Source organism: Pollachius pollachius (genome assembly GCF_949987615.1).
Source record: "Pollachius pollachius genome assembly, chromosome: 7".
NCBI lineage: Eukaryota > Metazoa > Chordata > Actinopteri > Gadiformes > Gadidae > Pollachius > Pollachius pollachius.
The window spans coordinates 23531842-23548282 of record NC_136940.1 but is presented as its reverse complement, the minus strand read 5'-3'; the positions used below and the strand labels follow the sequence as shown (position 1 = coordinate 23548282).

Genomic DNA, 16441 nt, shown 5'->3' with positions numbered 1-16441 from the left:
TCCACTAAACAATGCACCATCACCCTTTGTATACATTCAATAGCTGCACTAACACGACTGAATCAATAATGAAGCCTAAAAATAGAGATGGAGGGATGGGGGCAGGGGGGGGGGGGGGGGGGGGGGGTGAGTAGGTAAAAAGCAAGGGAATAAATGACCAGGAATAAAAGTGGCACTTACAGTAAAACAACACCAATGCGGGGGGGGGGAATCAACGGCAGGTGCTATAGATAGCATCCTTGATGGGTGGCTATTTTTGCCTACCATTGCCTTTGATTTACACTCTTGTTCCATTCAGACTGATGAAAAATCAATAATCCACATCCAGTGGTTTCATTCTATACTATAAACCCTACACTCAAAAGCAACGCTGGTGCATTTGTCGGTCAATATAATTGACCGACAACCGCAAGTACGGTACAGTCTGTAAGGTATACGAATGCCTTGAATCTCCCCCTAAATGAGCCTTGCTTATACAAAGGGTACACATACAGTACATATGCATCCATACTTATTCCATGCGTCACGGGTGGGAAGCAGAGGGAAAACCCGCATACTGTCAGTTTGACGGATATTCTTAGCTGTAATAAATGAATGGCTTACATGAGCTGTCTGATTCCTGCCTATTCTTGGGATGTGACACATGCACTCAGAGCTGCTAAAAATAGACCAGACCATGAAGTACATGACATACAACAATCAGCCATAGGGACATCAACTCTCTCTCGTTCTCTTACACACACACGCACACACACACACACACACACACACACACACACACACACACACACACACACACACACACAGGCACACACACACATGCACACACACACACACACACACACACGCGCGCGCGCACGCACACACACACACACACACACACACACACGTACCCGGACGAATCCATGCATGCATGCACACACACACACACCAACACACGTGGGACCATAAATGTACACACTCACACACACACACACACACACACGCACTTGACACACATGCACACACATACTCAAATGTGAGCACACACGCACAGGCACAAACACACAAACACAGGCACACACACACCTCTAAATCAACAGCACTCAAAGATGTTAAGTTTGTACAGTCACAAGGAGACCCAAGGTGCAGCTGATGCAAGTGTTCAGCAACATCCCAGCAGCTAACTACACCTTGGAGTGTGTCTGCCTCAGAGCCTGCCTGCCTCAGACAACCTTGATCTGTTCATTCACAACTTACTCACTGCTATTGAAGTTATTGTTTTTCCAAAATATTGAAACCAAAGCCTTTTGCCTGAAAATAAAAGTTGTTTATAGATTCAGTTCAAAGACCTAATCATAATAAGCATATATAAGCATAGGGTCTACGAAGACAGCAACTCGTTTTCATTGAAATACAACAACAACAAAATAAAGCATTGTTAGAGCAAGATAGAAATGAGTTTTGGTACGTTTTCACATTTTGCCTTTTTTTCCCCCCCTCAAACATTTCACTTCTGCTTTTTGAACAGCTCGGCGCTGTCGCCCTCATTAGAATGTGGTATAGCTGTCAGATTCAGAAATAGAACACACTAGTCAGTGTTTGTGTGTGAGAGCCTTGAGAGCATCCCAACAGCATCAGGCTGAAGAAGCGATAAGACTTTGGGCCAGCCTATACCTTAACCTCCTCGAGACTCATAGTGATCGCTGCTCTGCTGAGCAAACTTATAGCCCACAACAGTTAAAGCCATTAATAGCAACATACTAGAGGACTACAAATATCTAAAAATTAGAATTGCAAAGTTGTATAGTGAATGTATATTTAGGAATATGTGTTCATCACTGTGTTTACCATGCTTTTTGTCTTCCTCTCATGTCGTCGTGGGCCTATTATTATTCTCTTGTGTGTGTTTAGCACTGCTGTGTTTCACATCAGTGTAATGTTTATTTGTTTGTGTGGAAATCATAATGCCCTCCTGGGGATAGATGTTTTCATTCATTAAATCCAATGTCGCCTGGTTAATTGCGGCAGAAAGGCATAAATCAACAAAATCAACGCGCGGGAAAGACGCACATCTGTTGGTTTCCATGGTAACTGATGCACCAGGGTTCAGATGAGTTAGAAGCCACGAGTGACTGAGTGATGCAAACTATGTTGTTTAACAATTCAAGTGCTTTTCTTTTTGCATCTCGCTGTATACTAAATTGGATGGCTACATCGTCTGGACATGAACGTCTATGTCCATACAGTCTAATAAATGTTTGATTATATATTACTTATTTATTATTGACTTCAAAGCATTCTTATTTTATGAATAGGTCTATTGATTAGTTTTTTATTATTAATATTGTAGCAGACACGTAGGGCCCTTGCCAACAAATATGCATTTTATAACATGAATAGGGCCTATGTGTGTATTCAAAGTGTTGTTTGATTTAAAATTGTAATACAGCCTATTGTTTTCATAGGCATGTGGGACTTGCGGTGGGTCAGGTCAACTCATTGTCTCCAAGAACCCAAGTGAGAAGTCTATTGTTGTTGCAACTTTTTAATCTGGGGATTTTAAGGCACATCACATGCTTGCCTCAGTCCGGCCGGTGATTGCGCTCCCACAACAAGCAAATCACTGCAAATTCCTGCAGGGCCGCACACGCCTCAGGGTTTAAGGATTCTGCAATAACTGCTGCCCGTGGACGGATTAATCCTCGAGGCGAGGTGTAGTGTCTGGGGGATTCGCGTCGGTGTTTCTATTTTGCCAATTATTTTTGCTCTAGTTGATCAAAGTTTTGGCTGCTGATGGTTCGTTGCCAGTAAAGATGCCGCCCAGCTACAGCCAACGTTCTGTCATCGTTTTATCCCTCCTGGGAATTCTGTCGGCTTTCGCGTCCGTTTTATCCGTCATCCTGATCTTCCAGCTCCACTCCCAGCAGAAGACAGTGAAGGAGTCCCCCCGGAATACCTCCATCGTGCCGGCTCATGTCTGGGACGTCCTTCTGCCGGTGTCCACGGTGCTCTCGGCGTTGTCGCTCACCCTCAACCTGAGCTCAGTAGTGGTGTGTCTTCTTCACAGTTACTTTTCAACAGAGATATGCAGCGGAGAACAAGACACAGAAAGGTAACCGCTCCTGCAGCACAAGGCGATTATCTTAACAAGTTGTGTTTAGCACTTCAATTGACCCTTTGCGAGGAATTTATTGAACCGCCGGTGCCAGATGTAGTAGGCTATAACATGACTGTGTTTATCGGATAAACTTTAGGCCGATTATTGTTTTTAATTGTTTTCAAGCGTAGCCTACATACTGGTGATGAGGCATTCGCCTGCAACCCCCACCTCTAAACTCCATTGGAATCTGGTCTAAACAAAGACATTCCCCTCATTATGCTCCCAGCACACGGCCCCTCGCTGGCCCTTTCCCAGTTTGGTTTCAGTCATCCACTATCGCACCAGTGATCAATTGGAACTATGGCCACAACAGGTGCTAAATATTTGTGTTGCTGTGAATCAACTTTTCAACCAAAACAAAAGGATTTATGGATGTTTCAGCATAGTCAAATAACACATCAAATTTACTGATCGCATCACTGATTTCAAATCTGTTGAATCTTCAATCCTGGCGAACAGAACGCCCCATGCAGCTTGTTTGCTTCCACAGATCGGACTGGTTCCTGCTGGAGAGCAGAGCGGTTCGCCATGTGGCCATCGGACTGTTCTGTCTCGGGGTGTCTGTGTACCTGGCAGGTAAGAAAGGAGACACAAAAAATCTCCCCAAAACATTGGAGGATATTTTCCCCCTCAAGGGCCTTCTGTACTCTCAGTGAAATAAACAAACTTTCTTAATAAAAGAGTTGAACGTTTCTACCATGTTCCTCCCAAGCAACCGTTAAGCCTAGGGAAGCTGCAATCATAAGGCTAAATAATAATAATAATAATAAGATGAATCTTTCAAATTTGACACGTTACATTTTTATTAAAAAGCAGATATTAAATTAACAAACATTTCCATTGAGTGCAAGCTTACACACTTCAATCGGTTTTCTCACAACCAACGTCACATAACTTTGGTTGTGTTTTCTCATCCAAAAGTAACCAAACCTCTCAATAGCAAATAAAATGGCCACTCTACCTCCCCCCTCCCCACCCCCACGGGTGTCTAGTGTGTCCCAGTGAACAAAGATTTCTTTGAGTGGCGTCCATTGCTTGAATGTTTTAAAGCAGAGTCCAGCAGTGCATTGGCTCCATTCCACTGAGCTGTGTGGTGTGTGTTTGTGTGTGTTTGTGTGTGTGTGTGAGTGGGGGTGGTCAGCAAGTTTCTCAACGTAATGAAGGAGGAGGGGGTTGGAACTTTAACCCCACCCCTGCATCCATCAGCTTGGAGTGGGGAGGGAGACTGAAGGGGTGACAGCGCTGGCTGAACGGGCCGGCTCACAGCCCAGAGCCGTGCTTCTCTCCCGCTTCTTTCACCGCCCCCGGCTCCACGCCCCTTTTCCTGGAGACACACACGTGACAATGCATTTCAGGATCATTTGTCTGGCAGAATGAAAAGTTACTTTATTGTGTAATGGGGGACATCTATAGAAAAAAAACTGTTGAGCAAAATATCCAGTTTTCTGCACTATAAAGTCCACACTGAACGGGTCAACCAAACAACGTAAAGCAAAACCTTTCATTTTATTTCCATGCTCAAAAAGGTGCAAAATATCCCGAAAGGTCAACGTCAACCTCAAAACTAATACGCGGTTAACACAAATAAAAGCCCTGTGTACCATTAACTTATTAGCTGACATTCACCGCCTGAAATCAGAAGTCTCTACTCTGCATTTGCTCTCCCTCCCCTCAGCCATGTCCCTCTACATGCTGCTGTTGTTCGAGGTGGAGACGGGCATCGCCAGCGCGTGCGTCCTCTCCTCGGGCATCCTGATCCTGCTGATCGTGGTCATCCACTCTGTGGTGAAATCCTCCCAGACCGCCGGCCACGACCAGAACCCCCGGCTCAACACTCTGTTCCAGAACCAGCACGACGTCCTCGGCGGAGCCCCCTTCCCCCAGCCCGTGGAGCCCAAAGTGGGCCTGGACCAACCGCGCATGCACCGCGGCCAGCCTGAGCTCCAGAGGCAGACGTCCTACCCACCCTGCCCGCCCCCGAAACAGCACGAGCCGCTCCCGGCTCAGCGGTACTCGCCGGCCAGAGTGTCCCAGGGCCACAGCGGGGAGAAGGACGGCTACAGCAGCGGCGGCAGCAGCTCCCGGATGCACAGGACCCTGTCGGCCGAGCTGCTGCAGGTCCCGACCAAGCCGTGGAACGGGGTCAACAACGAGATGAGGAGCGTCCTGGCACGCAAGGGGAAAGACTCAACGCTGGTGTGACGCGGTGCGGTTTGGTCGAGAGTGCCAGGCTGCAGTAATACAGAACTTTGCAACCAAGAAGAGACAACCTTTATAACGCTTCACCCGAGGGCTGCCATCGTGGGTGTCGCCTCGATACGGACCGCCGTCATGAGAACAGAGTAAATCGTGAACTTTGTTGTGTTTAATTCAAGGGTAGTTGGAGCTCACTTTGAGTCGTAAGAAAGATTTTGTTTTCTGCTGTTAATCATTTAATAATCACTTTAAGATTATGGAGTCGACCGATACCTCAGAGTTTGTACCATTTTATCTGGGTGACCACAATTTTAGAATCCACTTCCACCCAGTGCCACAGATGTGTAAAGGTTTGTTTAGAATTTTTTTAATGTTAATAAAATGTTGGAAAACTTCTACTCCAATGATAAGCATTCAATCTGTTGCAGTTACACTAGGAACCAAAGTGGGCACCTAATTAACCTGATGATTACCTGATTCAGCTGATGAAATCAACCAAATAAAAGTGTTATGTCCAGCACCGTTAAGTTGTGCGTCGTTCAAGGTGAGAATCGTACATGTTTTATTGGCCAGTTCTCAAAGCTTCAGCACTGACCTTTAACACCTGCATCCAGGGGTCATGAGGGACTGGTTGGGAAGGATGGAGAAGGGGCGGGGGGGCTGGGGGCTTGGATCACATCAAGTGAGCTACATGCACGGGGCAAAAGAAACGGGAACAAAGGGTAAAACCAAAAATAATAGAATGAATAAATCAAAATATTAAAAGGGAAGTGAGTATAAGGTTTTGTAGAACATAATGATTACAAAGAAGAAATCAACAGAAAAAGAACACAAAAGGAATACAAAGTGAATGGGTGATGGAAGGAAAGCATGCTATGACAATAAGAAATCATTGAAAAGAAATCCCATTGAAACAAAATGATGGGAGAGTGAACTCGAACCATTCTCTGCTGCCTCCTACCTGCGTCCTTGAGAGTTGCTAATTTGCTCCTTCATGCTGATCGCTTGGCGGAGGAGGCCATCTATGCTTTTAAAATACAAGGTGCTGTTGGCCATGCTCTTCACTGCACTGCAAATCAATAGATCCACAAGGATTACATTTGTCAGTGGGCGGTTGGAATGATTACAAAAGGTTTGTATGGATGCGCTTCTTACCTGCATGCATACTCCACACTGTATATGGCTCCTTGACTCTGCTCCTCCCAGCTTTGCATATCAGTCTGTGTGGGCAAATGGAACATCTTTAACATCCTCAAATGGATCAATGAATACTGGTAATGGCATTCTGCACGTATTCAATGTAAATGATGGGCGTAAGCCAAATATGAACAATTGATTAAATATTGTTTTAATAATTCACCAGGGGAAAACAAATCAAGCCTGTCAAATTTAATGTAGCATTGCCGACAGCGTTTTCTCCGTTAAAGTACTATTATTCATAGCCTACCTTATGTTGCACCAGCTCTGGCAGCGACCTGCGGACGTGCTCCTGCAGCCTGTACAGAGCCACTGAGGGCTCGTTGGCCAGGACGTACATGCTCTCCGTGAACTTGTCGGAGACTGTAAAGATAAGAGGTATTCGTTTTACATTTAGAAAAGTTAACGAAGTAGTGATAGGACCTCCATTAATTTTCTATTGCAAATGTATGGTCTAATGAATCAGTTGACAACAACTGCATGATTACTAACAAACACAATGCTTCTCCAAGTCAACTACCTCGTTTTACTTTCAGCTGCATCTCCTGGTCTTCCATGTCGCAGACTGGGCTACAAATGGTCTAATCGATGTTATTTAAATGTTTTGGAGTGTACGAGTCGAAGATATTAAAACAGGCAAAACAATGACAGACTACTTCCGTGTTTTGATGGGTCGGTGCCTCCAAGAAAACTCTCCGATCATAAACGTGGTGCCTTGAAAGTCATTCCTACCCTCGATGTGGATGAACTTGTTATGCTCTTGGCTGTATCCCCTAGCGATTTGGTTTTTAATGTATCTACCTCTCCATAAATCATCTGTGGATATTCATAAGCTGGAGAAGACAATGAAGTGATTGTAAGACATCATCTTTTTCAAAAACGTGGTCTCTGCTGACGTGATTTTGCATAATTTACTTTCGCCTCTTCCAGGAAGTACACTTATCTGTAATAAGTTGGCAATGCAACTTATTAAATTGCGGGCAATGGATGATATTGGAGAAGAAGAGTTATCGAAGGTTCAAAATGAAGGTTCAAATGCCTGCCTCCCGGATCCCAAACAACTGGGTTTACATGGTATGCGATCTCCAACCTCTTTGCTCACAGATATCGGTTACTTTGTTTACCTATTGCACCAACGTCACCCTCGCGGGCGACGTTGTTCGTCTTTTTGCAAAATGACCCTTCTATTGCCGTCCGTCAAATATCTTGCTGATGAAATTGACGTTTACTCCTAGATGTGTCGTTGGTGGTGTCTCAGGAGAACGTGGATGTGGACGACGAGGGTCTGATCAAACACTCCACCAGCCTCACCAACAGGCAGCGGGGGAACGAGCTCACATTCCTCCCGGCAACGCTAGACTGTATATATGTTCTCATATTTAGAAGTGGACCGTTTTATAGTTATATTTGTCTCGCTATTAGTTACGTATATTTTACCTGCTTTCTCAAGGTCTGTCCATACACCAGTTGGCAGCTCAGGGAGATGTCTGCCAGGTTGCCGTACATCTCAATAAAGGTGAAAAAGTTTTGTAATCAATACCAGCCCCAGGGCAACACAACCCTAATTAGTATGTCGACATCTAGTTTACATCTCACTTGAATGTGTTAGATCTACTGCATTAGCCTTTTGTTAAGGGAGGATAACGTAGGGTATGTGCATTTTCCAGATTGTTCTCTGCTCAACAAACAAGATGATAGGGGCTTCACTCCCCTCATGTGGGCGGCTGCGTTTGGGGAGAAAGCTGTGGTGGATTACCTCTTGGCCGAGGTGAATAATGGACACTTTATCTTGATCAGTTCCAGCCAAGGAAGGGGAGAGCATGCCGTCTAATGTGTTTTCACTGTGTTGTAGGGAGCAGACCCCAAAACTGTTGCATGGGAACGAGAGAGTGCATTAACCCTGGCGAGCATGGGAGGTTTTGTGGACATTGTGAAGTCCCTGCTTGCTCTTGCGGTGGACATTAACACGTACGACTGGGTACGTGATCAATAATGTATCATGAAAGTATGACGTGAATGCCACACACAGCGTGTTTAGAAAGACTTAGCACTGCAATCACGGACCACACACACATACACCATTGTAATGACAACCAGAGTATATGTATAACTTTAATTCATCATGGTTTTCAGATATTTTCACTGATTTTAACTGTTTGGTTTTCCAGAACGGTGGAACCCCCCTTCTTTACGCGGTGAGAGGGAACCATATCCAGTGTGTTCAGGAACTCTTAGGTAAAACCAGCAGTTTGTTGATATTCTAAATGCTATGAATATGGATCACACTTGTCTGAATACAGTAACTGTGAACCCTTAATGCCCAACACCTGTCAGACAGAGGTGCAGACCTGACCATTGAATCCGACTCAGGGTACAGTCCAACAGCCTTGGCGGTCGCCCTAGGACATAAAAAGAGTAAGTATACCTCTCTATATATATATATATGGTAATATTGCAGTGTTATTTCACTGTAATTCTAATCTCGACATATTGCTGCCGCTCCACTGTAGCGAGCACTTAGTAGTTTCGATTTGGGTTTGACCCTACAGTTCAGAAAGTGTTGGAGGAACACGTTCTACAACTTTACAGTCCAGATGACGAAATGAAGGAAAGGTTCCTGTCGTTGGCACGAAGGAAAGATTTGTGTGAATAAAGGAGTGGTATGGACGTGCTGCACTTAAATTAGAGTGGGACCAAGATGGCATTGGCCGGTTGCGTGGACTTATCAGGACTGCTGTGCGGTGCGAGGTTATGTGGTATCAAATCACTCCAATAAGCTTGAATTGTATCCGTATGGTTTTCTATATTCGTTTTTTCTTTTTCATTTTCTTATTACATGTGATATATTTTTTATAAAACTCAAAAGCAAAAGCGTTGGTTTGTAATGTATTTTTTCTTCAAAAAATGAAAACTGAATGGCACAGATATTGATGAAAAATGAAATCATTAAACAAGGTGTAAACACAACATTTCATTGTCACTTCAATGTCACTGCGAAGTCCCTCACATTTCCACTGGTTGGACACAGAGAAGAGTGGGAAGAGCCACCTTCCTCCAGACTATATCCAGTGCAATCGGTTCATGTGGGCCAGATGTCTGTTAGTGTCATCGGACCGTCAGAAGTCTGAACCTCTTCCACTCCCTCAGGGATAAAACAACACATGTCATGAAGCTCGCTCCCCGAGGATGTCCAAAGAATAAACGATTATTCTCCCAAAAAAGTCACTGCTGTCCTCAAATACTATTTTTAGCCGGCTGACTGCAGGGACTTCCTGTATGGGAAAGCTGTGGGTGTGGAGTTAAGATCAAAATAAGCGCAGAATGACGTATTGTGTGACTTAAATCCAATCCAGTATAAATATTGTTTGAGATCAATATAGAAGACTGAACATAAAACCTGTACGCCATGTGGTCGTTATGACAAATTCTAAACAGTAAAACAAAGGATATCTGAAGGGAATTGTTGTCCTCAGGGTAAAACTGGCTTATTGCTGTAAACTCACCACCACTCACGCATCCTAGTGAGATCAAAAGCACAATTAGAAAAATGTACATATCAAGGTGGATTTTATGGAAATGTTGTCAAATTTGGTCATTGACCAAATATGATCAACTTTAATTAATTTATAATTTAATTTATTTATCGTTACCTTCTAGTCGACACATTCTCCCGGAAAATCCTCCCTGGAATTGGACCTTCAATTCTGATATCTTGACGTTCTTTGGAAACTCTAGAGCAACCCACTGGTTCTCCCCCTGTTGAAGTTAAAGATAATATTTGTGCTGGGTATGTTCAGGTTTTTTATCCATGACCATCCCATGGGATGCTCCATCTTCAAGGAGAGTGGTTCTCAAATTGGGGAACGTGTACCACTAGGGGTTCTTTGGAGTACTGCAGGTGGTACTCATGAACATTTCTAACTAAGACAGCAAAGTTTGAGAACCACTGTTCTAGGAGATGATAGCTCTTGAGATTTGACTTTGAACTGAAAACACAATATTTGACTGTGTAATTAATATACGGACAGGTGCAGTTTTACCTGGTCGGAGTTCCAGCACGTTTCTTCGTTGGAGTCAAACATATACTTCTTTCCAAACTGCTTAGCATCTCTGTTAAGTGTGGAACTCACCCTGGAAAATGACAGCTAATTACACAGATCTAATGGTTTTTGGACACATTTATAATTGTTTATAGCAGGTGGATAGATTACGTACGGGATCCATCCCTTATCGATGTTATTACAGTGTGTATTGAGGAGCCATGCCTATTTACCTGCTCTGTGTTTCTCGGCATATCAACGATGTAGCCATCTTGCATTTCCCTTTAGTTGAAACTGCCGTAAATTTGTTCTCAGTTTACGACATCATGGGCAGCGAACTGTGTACCATACTCAGTTTATCCGCTAGATGGCAGCCACGCTCTTTGCGACTTAGTTGCACACTCATCAGGACAAGACGTCGATAAAATAAGTTAAATTATTTTTAGATCAGGTTTACCATTTATACACAAAATTAATTATGCCCATATGATTATTTTTATCAGTTCAGTTTAGTTGCAAACGCTTTGTCTCCTTAGTATTTGACTGTCTAGCTATTTTTTATATTTGCAATCTCAAACCTTTTATACAACTAAAGCAGACATACAATTTGCACAGATTTACATTTTCCTAGTTTTATGGTTATAACTTTGTTGTACTGATGTTTATGTTGTCTTTCTCACAAATTCTGCTTCAGAAATAAACAGCTATATTTTTAACTCATCCAAGCCTGAGTGTGTTTGAATGTCACCCAAATTTGTTTAGTTACAAAAGGCACCTCACTGCCTTTTTAACTCACCTGCACTGTCATGCAAAGGAAACCTTGCATTGTTATCACACCCACAAATAGTATGAACCATGTTGGTGCATAGTTGTGGCTTATTTATGCACACACTGTCTTAAGTGTTCATGTCTCCAAGCAATTACAAGTAGAATTGTCTGGAATGGCCCATTTTGAGTGTAGAATGTGACATTCAGACACACATTCACTCAAATATTTCTATCTGGTTCTACAATGTGCCTTTCCATTTTCCCCCATTAAATAAACTGGATTATAGATAAAGATTAATTTTAAGGTTTAACACTTTTATTACAAAACACAGGAATAGTGTCAGCAATATACGTAATACAAGTCAAAAAATGGGAAGTGTATAGAAGCATCTATTATTTAACTAGGTAGAGTCTTTGGTTTTCCCAAAAAATTGCCCGAACACAACTTCCTACTCGTTGGCATCTTCCTCTCTTGGACATCCATGTGGGTGTTCATCACATACTCCGGAGGCACCTTGGGCAAAGTTGTGAAGATAACATGCAGCCAAGATGATCTTCACCCCAGTGCCGGGGCGTGTGTTCTGCAAGTCTCTGATGCGCCTCCACTTGCACTTCATCCTTCCGAAGGCCTGCTCAACGATGACCTTGCCCCGGCTGACGTCGGTGTTGTGACGAAGGTCTGCGTCTGTGAGAGTCCCGGTGCCTCGCAGGGGGGTGACGACGAAGGGGAAAGCCTGACCGATGTAAGCGGCGTCCCCCAGCAGACGGTACTCCCCCATCTTCTCCCGCCATTCCTCGAAAAATGGGGATGAGCGCAGCATCCTGGCGTCATGCACTCTGCCAGGGATTCCAGCGAAAACGTTGATGAAGCGCCCCTCAACATCAACAATCCCCTGGAGGAGGATAGAGCAGTAGTTCCTCCGGTTCTTGTAGTCCTCTCCTCTGACCCGTGGCTTCTGGATCCTGATGTGGCAGCTATCAATCACTCCTATGACATCCTCAAGGCCACATGCGCGTTCGAAGCTGGTGGCGGACACACTCTTCTCATCTCTGCCTGTAGGCCAAGAGACAAAAGCCGGGCCAAGGGCGGACATGATGGTCAGCACTCGGAATACGGTGCGGTGCGCTGATGAACGCGAGACGTTGAACTTGTTAGATATCTCCCGGAAGCAGTACTGGTGGGCCATGTACCACAGGAACATGAGCACCTTCTTGGGAACAGGTAGGGGAGGCAGACCTTGGAAGTGGTCACTGCGCAGGCCACCCTCCTCTAGGTACCCTTGCAGGACCTTAAACTGGGTTCTTGTGATTCTGAAGTTCTGGACAAATGTGGGGTCATCCATAGCCAGCATTAACTTCCACTCTGTGCCAGAATGGACGTTGATCTGTTGCTTGGACCGCAGCATAGCCATAGCCACAGCCACAGCCCTATATGAGGGAGAGAGAAAAAGAGGGGAAAACTGATTCATATAGATAAACAACAATTCTTTCACATCAGCAACCACATTCCGTTTGGTGTTTCTATTGCATTACATCACAAGGCAAAGGATCTATCCATAACTGTAATTCTCCATAAACAAAACAATTCAAGATGTGCATGTCCAGGGTACTTTTCGCATGAGCATGTAGATGTCTTATACATATTACATTCAAATTCGCCAAAAGTTATCTTCAACTTAAGCAATGCAATTCTTCTAAAGTTCTCACAATAAATGCGTTACATGGGACATAGTAGAGTACAGAAGTACAGAGCAACACTTCAGCCTCACAACAGTCTACGTCGCTTTTGTTTTTAGCACACCGGCAGCTAGTTTGCTAGCCTGCGAGTAAAAGATGATTCTTTGTAACGCTGCAAAAAACGTTTATACGCGACCAAACCAACTGAAGTGTGGACATACCGTTTGCGTCTTCTATGTTCTTGTGCCTCCTCATCCTGGAGCTTGTTTAGAAGAGCCACAATCTTGTTCTCGTTTTCTATGAAAGCGTCCACTACTACCGAGACAGCCGCTGCCCTAATGTCGTCCATGCTGTCCCCCGAATCGTCCTGTAGCGATGCCCGCAAACACAAACGGGAACTCCATAAAGTGATACAAGCCAGGAAATGACGTCACGTTCGCGCGCAATGGTGCGTTCGAGGTGCGTTCGAGATCCAGCTTTCTTGCGGCATTTCACCGAGGCACGCCCCCTTTTGGTCGTATCCACTCGGGCTCCTTAGAGGCCACCGAGTCCAGCGAGGTTAACCGTACAAAGATTGGCTGCGACCGTAAGGAGATGTATTTTCTTTGTACCACGTTATAATCTCTTTTTCAAATGCTCTTACACACTTTTTTTTACATATCTGCTCTATCGAATGTATGCATTTTACGCTCTTCCTGTGCGGGAAATACAATGTAAAGTTTTGTTTGTTTTCGAGCTTGTATGCTAAAGAGGCTAATGTAGCTAACAAAAACAAAGACTAGCCAATGACTGTTCTTCCCCGACTCGTCGAGTAGCGATGCCCACAAAAATGCCCAAAAAGCTCTTGTGACGCAAGAAATTACGTCACAAGAGCAATCTGAGCGGTTGGTGTATGATGCACCTCGAATGCCGCATTAATACACTATGGCGACCACTGGGTCCTTTGTGGGTTCATGGGTTGGGGTTGGTCGCTGTGGGGGTGTATTTTAGTTGTTGTTGTTGTTTCCGACACCATCACTGAGACGATATGTTAAATGGTTATGTTGAGTGTGTTTTTGTGTGTAATGTGTGTGTGTTCAATTAAAGGCAACTCTCGCAGTCGTGCGGTGTATGGGGCGCGAGAGTTGCATAACTACTAAACCTGGGCCCCGTAACGTCCTTCCCGTGCTTCTCGCCACAATATACTATGTGACTTTACTCTTGCCCCGCACTACTGGAACGGAGCATAAAGTGCATTGATTCAAAGTCACTGATAAAGAAAAACTATCAAATCATTATACTGAGCTAATGACGCTTGACAAAGGCTTTCCCTTGCTCATCAAAAATAGCCATTGGGCCCCATGCCACCAAAAGGTGAACTGATCAGGGAGAAAGACATCAGGCCCCCATGCCGCATAAAGCTGAAGCATTCCCGAAAAGCACAAAGGCAAATAGATTGCCTAACCATTGCAACCTTTGGATGAATAATACTTGATATTACTAGGAGAAACCATATTGAGCGTTCGGCTGCGCAGGAGGTAGTTACGCCTCAAAAAAATAATTCTTATCACGAATCACCCATTACATTTTTCTATGGTTTTAGAAACGTGTATGTGTGTGCACGTGTGAGCGAGTGTTTGCACGTGTGTGTGTGTGTGTGTGTGTGTGTGTTTTCAGTGTTACAGTGCAGATGATTATGGTTTGACAAACGTGCATGTGTGTGTCCATGTGAGCGAGCGTGTGCATGTTTGTGTGTGTGTTGAGTGTTACAGCGCAGATGATGACCTCCACGATGTCCCTGCTGTTCCGATAACCATAGGTCTGAATGAACATGCCCTGATATAATCCACGACAATGGACCAGTCAGGGACTGCAGACTTATTGGAGGGAAGGCTCTTGAGCCAGTAATACTCCGCCCATTGCTCAACCTCCACTGTGACACGGCCATGCTTTTATATATGAAAGGTATTCTGTTTTTAAAACTTTATGCATGGAAATCACAATCGTTTGTGGTTGATTGGAAGCGCTGATTTATGAATGCTTCTGTTAAGTACGTTTTCAATCACTGAAAATTGCCTATTGCAATAAAGAGGAAAAAAAATGGAGGAAGGAAACGTCATGCCAGTTTCTTTGGCAACGTAATGGAAACGGACAGCTCATTCTGGGCTACCAATTCCAATTTTATAACAAAGTAGCATCAATGGCGGGCCGGAGAGATGTTGCCATCCCGGTTTAAGTGTGATTGAATAAATAAATAAATAAATAAACAGTTTCAGTTCAAAACCGCATCCTGAAATGTATTTAAAAAAAGGCAGTAAATATATTACTGACATGCAGCTGATAAAAAAAAAAAAAGTGAGTTCCCGATTTGATATGTAGACAGCCGGACAGCCAGACAGATGGACACACAGAGAGCCAGACGTTGCTTGCGGTTTATCGGCTATTTTGAGCTTACCCCCAATTTTGTTTGTGAGTTTCCTGAGTTTTTCAACCACACATTTCTCACAACACATCACCCAATAGGACTGTGGTGCTATTGCTTCAGTGGGTGATTAAACATATGCTCGGTGCCCCAAGCCAAAAGCGCTGCCTTATTGATTCTGATAGAAGGTTTAGGAAATAGGGATGCCACAATGGACTGGGGATGTCGTAAATCATTTAGTCAGGGAGAAAAGACAGGATTTGGTGTTCTTTTGGGGTGCGGCTCATTTTAATAAGGCAGCAAATGGGCCGAAACCTGAGACACATCTGTGTGATGGTGGAGCAATTAGCACAGAGTCCTGAGCGTCTCTGCTGCTGCCAGGCCCAGCCACAGCCTCATCTCCATGTTGGAATTTTCCGCTCTACTTTGAGCGCGGTTTCCTTAATTAAACCATTAAAAGCAAAAAGCATTCGCACAGCATGCTCCGCTGCCTTCGTTACGACACGGCATCATTTGCAATTTAGCGACGCGTGTTAGAAAGCATCGGTCGTCGTGAGTTGCTGTCCGTCTTCTTTTCTTTATTTTCTCTACTGGCAGGTTTAGTAGGAACACCGAGAAAGCTGTGTCCCCGTTTCGCCCGCTTACCTTTCGGGCTACCGGCCCGGACAGGCTGCCATGTTTTACTGCTGTAAACTGTGATAAACTCTTAACATGCATTGTTCAGGGACAATACAACAACAAAGGCAACACATAATTACATTTGAAGGAGGTATCTGCGCGTGGTGTGTAAACACACTTGAATTCTCCAATTAGTATTCGTCATTTGAATATGCAAGACATTGGATGCCGGTGGCCTACGGGCTCTGCGCTATTACAAGCGAAGGCTTGCCTCATCTTTCAAAGCGTTTATCAAACGTGCAGCACACCATTCTTTCCAGCGAGATTATGATGAAAAAGCCCCCCTTGCGCAGAACGCTCAAGCCGTGATTCATATCTGCTGTGCTCCACAGGTGGGTGAGT

The 16441-nt window shown here is 44.3% G+C and overlaps 5 protein-coding genes across 7 annotated transcripts; 2 read left to right on the top strand and 3 right to left on the bottom strand.

Annotated features, from left to right (window-relative positions):
• Nucleotides 1-2795: 2795 nt before the first annotated feature.
• tmem221 (transmembrane protein 221) lies at nucleotides 2796-5903 on the top strand (the record flags this gene model as incomplete). Its single annotated transcript, XM_079739545.1, has 3 exons — nucleotides 2796-3094; nucleotides 3633-3718; nucleotides 4818-5903. The coding sequence occupies 3 exons, from the start codon at nucleotides 2796-2798 to the stop codon at nucleotides 5342-5344; spliced, it is 912 nt and encodes a 303-aa protein (XP_079595671.1). The 3' UTR covers nucleotides 5345-5903.
• borcs8 (BLOC-1 related complex subunit 8) lies at nucleotides 4013-8093 on the bottom strand. Of its 3 annotated transcripts, none has more exons than XM_079739548.1 (6): nucleotides 7973-8093; nucleotides 6786-6898; nucleotides 6494-6558; nucleotides 6300-6407; nucleotides 5934-6025; nucleotides 4013-4466 (listed from the first exon to the last, which is right to left on the bottom strand). In XM_079739548.1, exons 2-5 carry the CDS (start codon nucleotides 6873-6875, stop codon nucleotides 5956-5958), a joined length of 333 nt encoding a protein of 110 aa, XP_079595674.1. In that variant the 5' UTR covers nucleotides 6876-6898; nucleotides 7973-8093; the 3' UTR covers nucleotides 4013-4466; nucleotides 5934-5955. The 3 variants fall into 3 exon arrangements, with proteins under 3 accessions (XP_079595674.1, XP_079595673.1, XP_079595675.1); XM_079739547.1 differs by lacking the exon at nucleotides 7973-8093 and adding an exon at nucleotides 7056-7198; XM_079739549.1 differs by lacking the exons at nucleotides 5934-6025; nucleotides 7973-8093 and adding an exon at nucleotides 7056-7198.
• rfxank (regulatory factor X-associated ankyrin-containing protein) lies at nucleotides 7262-9597 on the top strand. The gene is made up of 9 exons (XM_079739546.1): nucleotides 7262-7391; nucleotides 7466-7609; nucleotides 7771-7896; nucleotides 7986-8051; nucleotides 8203-8303; nucleotides 8388-8513; nucleotides 8704-8770; nucleotides 8870-8950; nucleotides 9085-9597. The coding sequence occupies exons 2-9, from the start codon at nucleotides 7495-7497 to the stop codon at nucleotides 9186-9188; spliced, it is 786 nt and encodes a 261-aa protein (XP_079595672.1). The 5' UTR covers nucleotides 7262-7391; nucleotides 7466-7494; the 3' UTR covers nucleotides 9189-9597.
• Nucleotides 9598-9682: 85 nt separating this feature from the next.
• nr2c2ap (nuclear receptor 2C2-associated protein) lies at nucleotides 9683-11113 on the bottom strand. The gene is made up of 5 exons (XM_079739550.1): nucleotides 10809-11113; nucleotides 10576-10666; nucleotides 10186-10291; nucleotides 9986-10053; nucleotides 9683-9822 (listed from the first exon to the last, which is right to left on the bottom strand). The coding sequence occupies exons 1-5, from the start codon at nucleotides 10844-10846 to the stop codon at nucleotides 9700-9702; spliced, it is 426 nt and encodes a 141-aa protein (XP_079595676.1). The 5' UTR covers nucleotides 10847-11113; the 3' UTR covers nucleotides 9683-9699.
• Nucleotides 11114-11660: 547 nt separating this feature from the next.
• On the bottom strand, nucleotides 11661-13375 carry LOC307078108 (uncharacterized protein). The gene is made up of 2 exons (XM_079739723.1): nucleotides 13242-13375; nucleotides 11661-12771 (listed from the first exon to the last, which is right to left on the bottom strand). Exons 1-2 carry the CDS (start codon nucleotides 13367-13369, stop codon nucleotides 11793-11795), a joined length of 1107 nt encoding a protein of 368 aa, XP_079595849.1. The 5' UTR covers nucleotides 13370-13375; the 3' UTR covers nucleotides 11661-11792.
• Between the last annotated feature and the right edge of the window lie 3066 nt (nucleotides 13376-16441).

Coding starts and splice junctions, on each gene's coding strand:
- borcs8 (XM_079739547.1), bottom strand. CDS start 7,092: ATGGAAGACCAGGAGATGCAGCTGAAAGTAAAACGAG. Junction 6,899..7,055: donor GCAGCTGAAAGTAAAACGAG/GTAGTTGACTTG, acceptor TTATCTTTACAG/TCTCCGACAAGTTCACGGAG. Junction 6,559..6,785: donor CAGAGCTGGTGCAACATAAG/GTAGGCTATGAA, acceptor TTGCCCACACAG/ACTGATATGCAAAGCTGGGA.
- rfxank (XM_079739546.1), top strand. CDS start 7,495: ATGCAACTTATTAAATTGCGGGCAATGGATGATATTGGAGAAGAAGAG. Junction 8,304..8,387: donor TGGATTACCTCTTGGCCGAG/GTGAATAATGGA, acceptor ACTGTGTTGTAG/GGAGCAGACCCCAAAACTGT. Junction 8,771..8,869: donor GTGTGTTCAGGAACTCTTAG/GTAAAACCAGCA, acceptor AACACCTGTCAG/ACAGAGGTGCAGACCTGACC.
- nr2c2ap (XM_079739550.1), bottom strand. CDS start 10,846: ATGGCTACATCGTTGATATGCCGAGAAACACAGAGCAG. Junction 10,667..10,808: donor TGCCGAGAAACACAGAGCAG/GTAAATAGGCAT, acceptor GTCATTTTCCAG/GGTGAGTTCCACACTTAACA. Junction 9,823..9,985: donor AGGACAACAATTCCCTTCAG/ATATCCTTTGTT, acceptor CTCCACACCCAC/AGCTTTCCCATACAGGAAGT.
- LOC307078108 (XM_079739723.1), bottom strand. CDS start 13,369: ATGGACGACATTAGGGCAGCGGCTGTCTCGGTAGTAGTGGACGCTTTC. Junction 12,772..13,241: donor GAACATAGAAGACGCAAACG/GTATGTCCACAC, acceptor TCCCTCATATAG/GGCTGTGGCTGTGGCTATGG.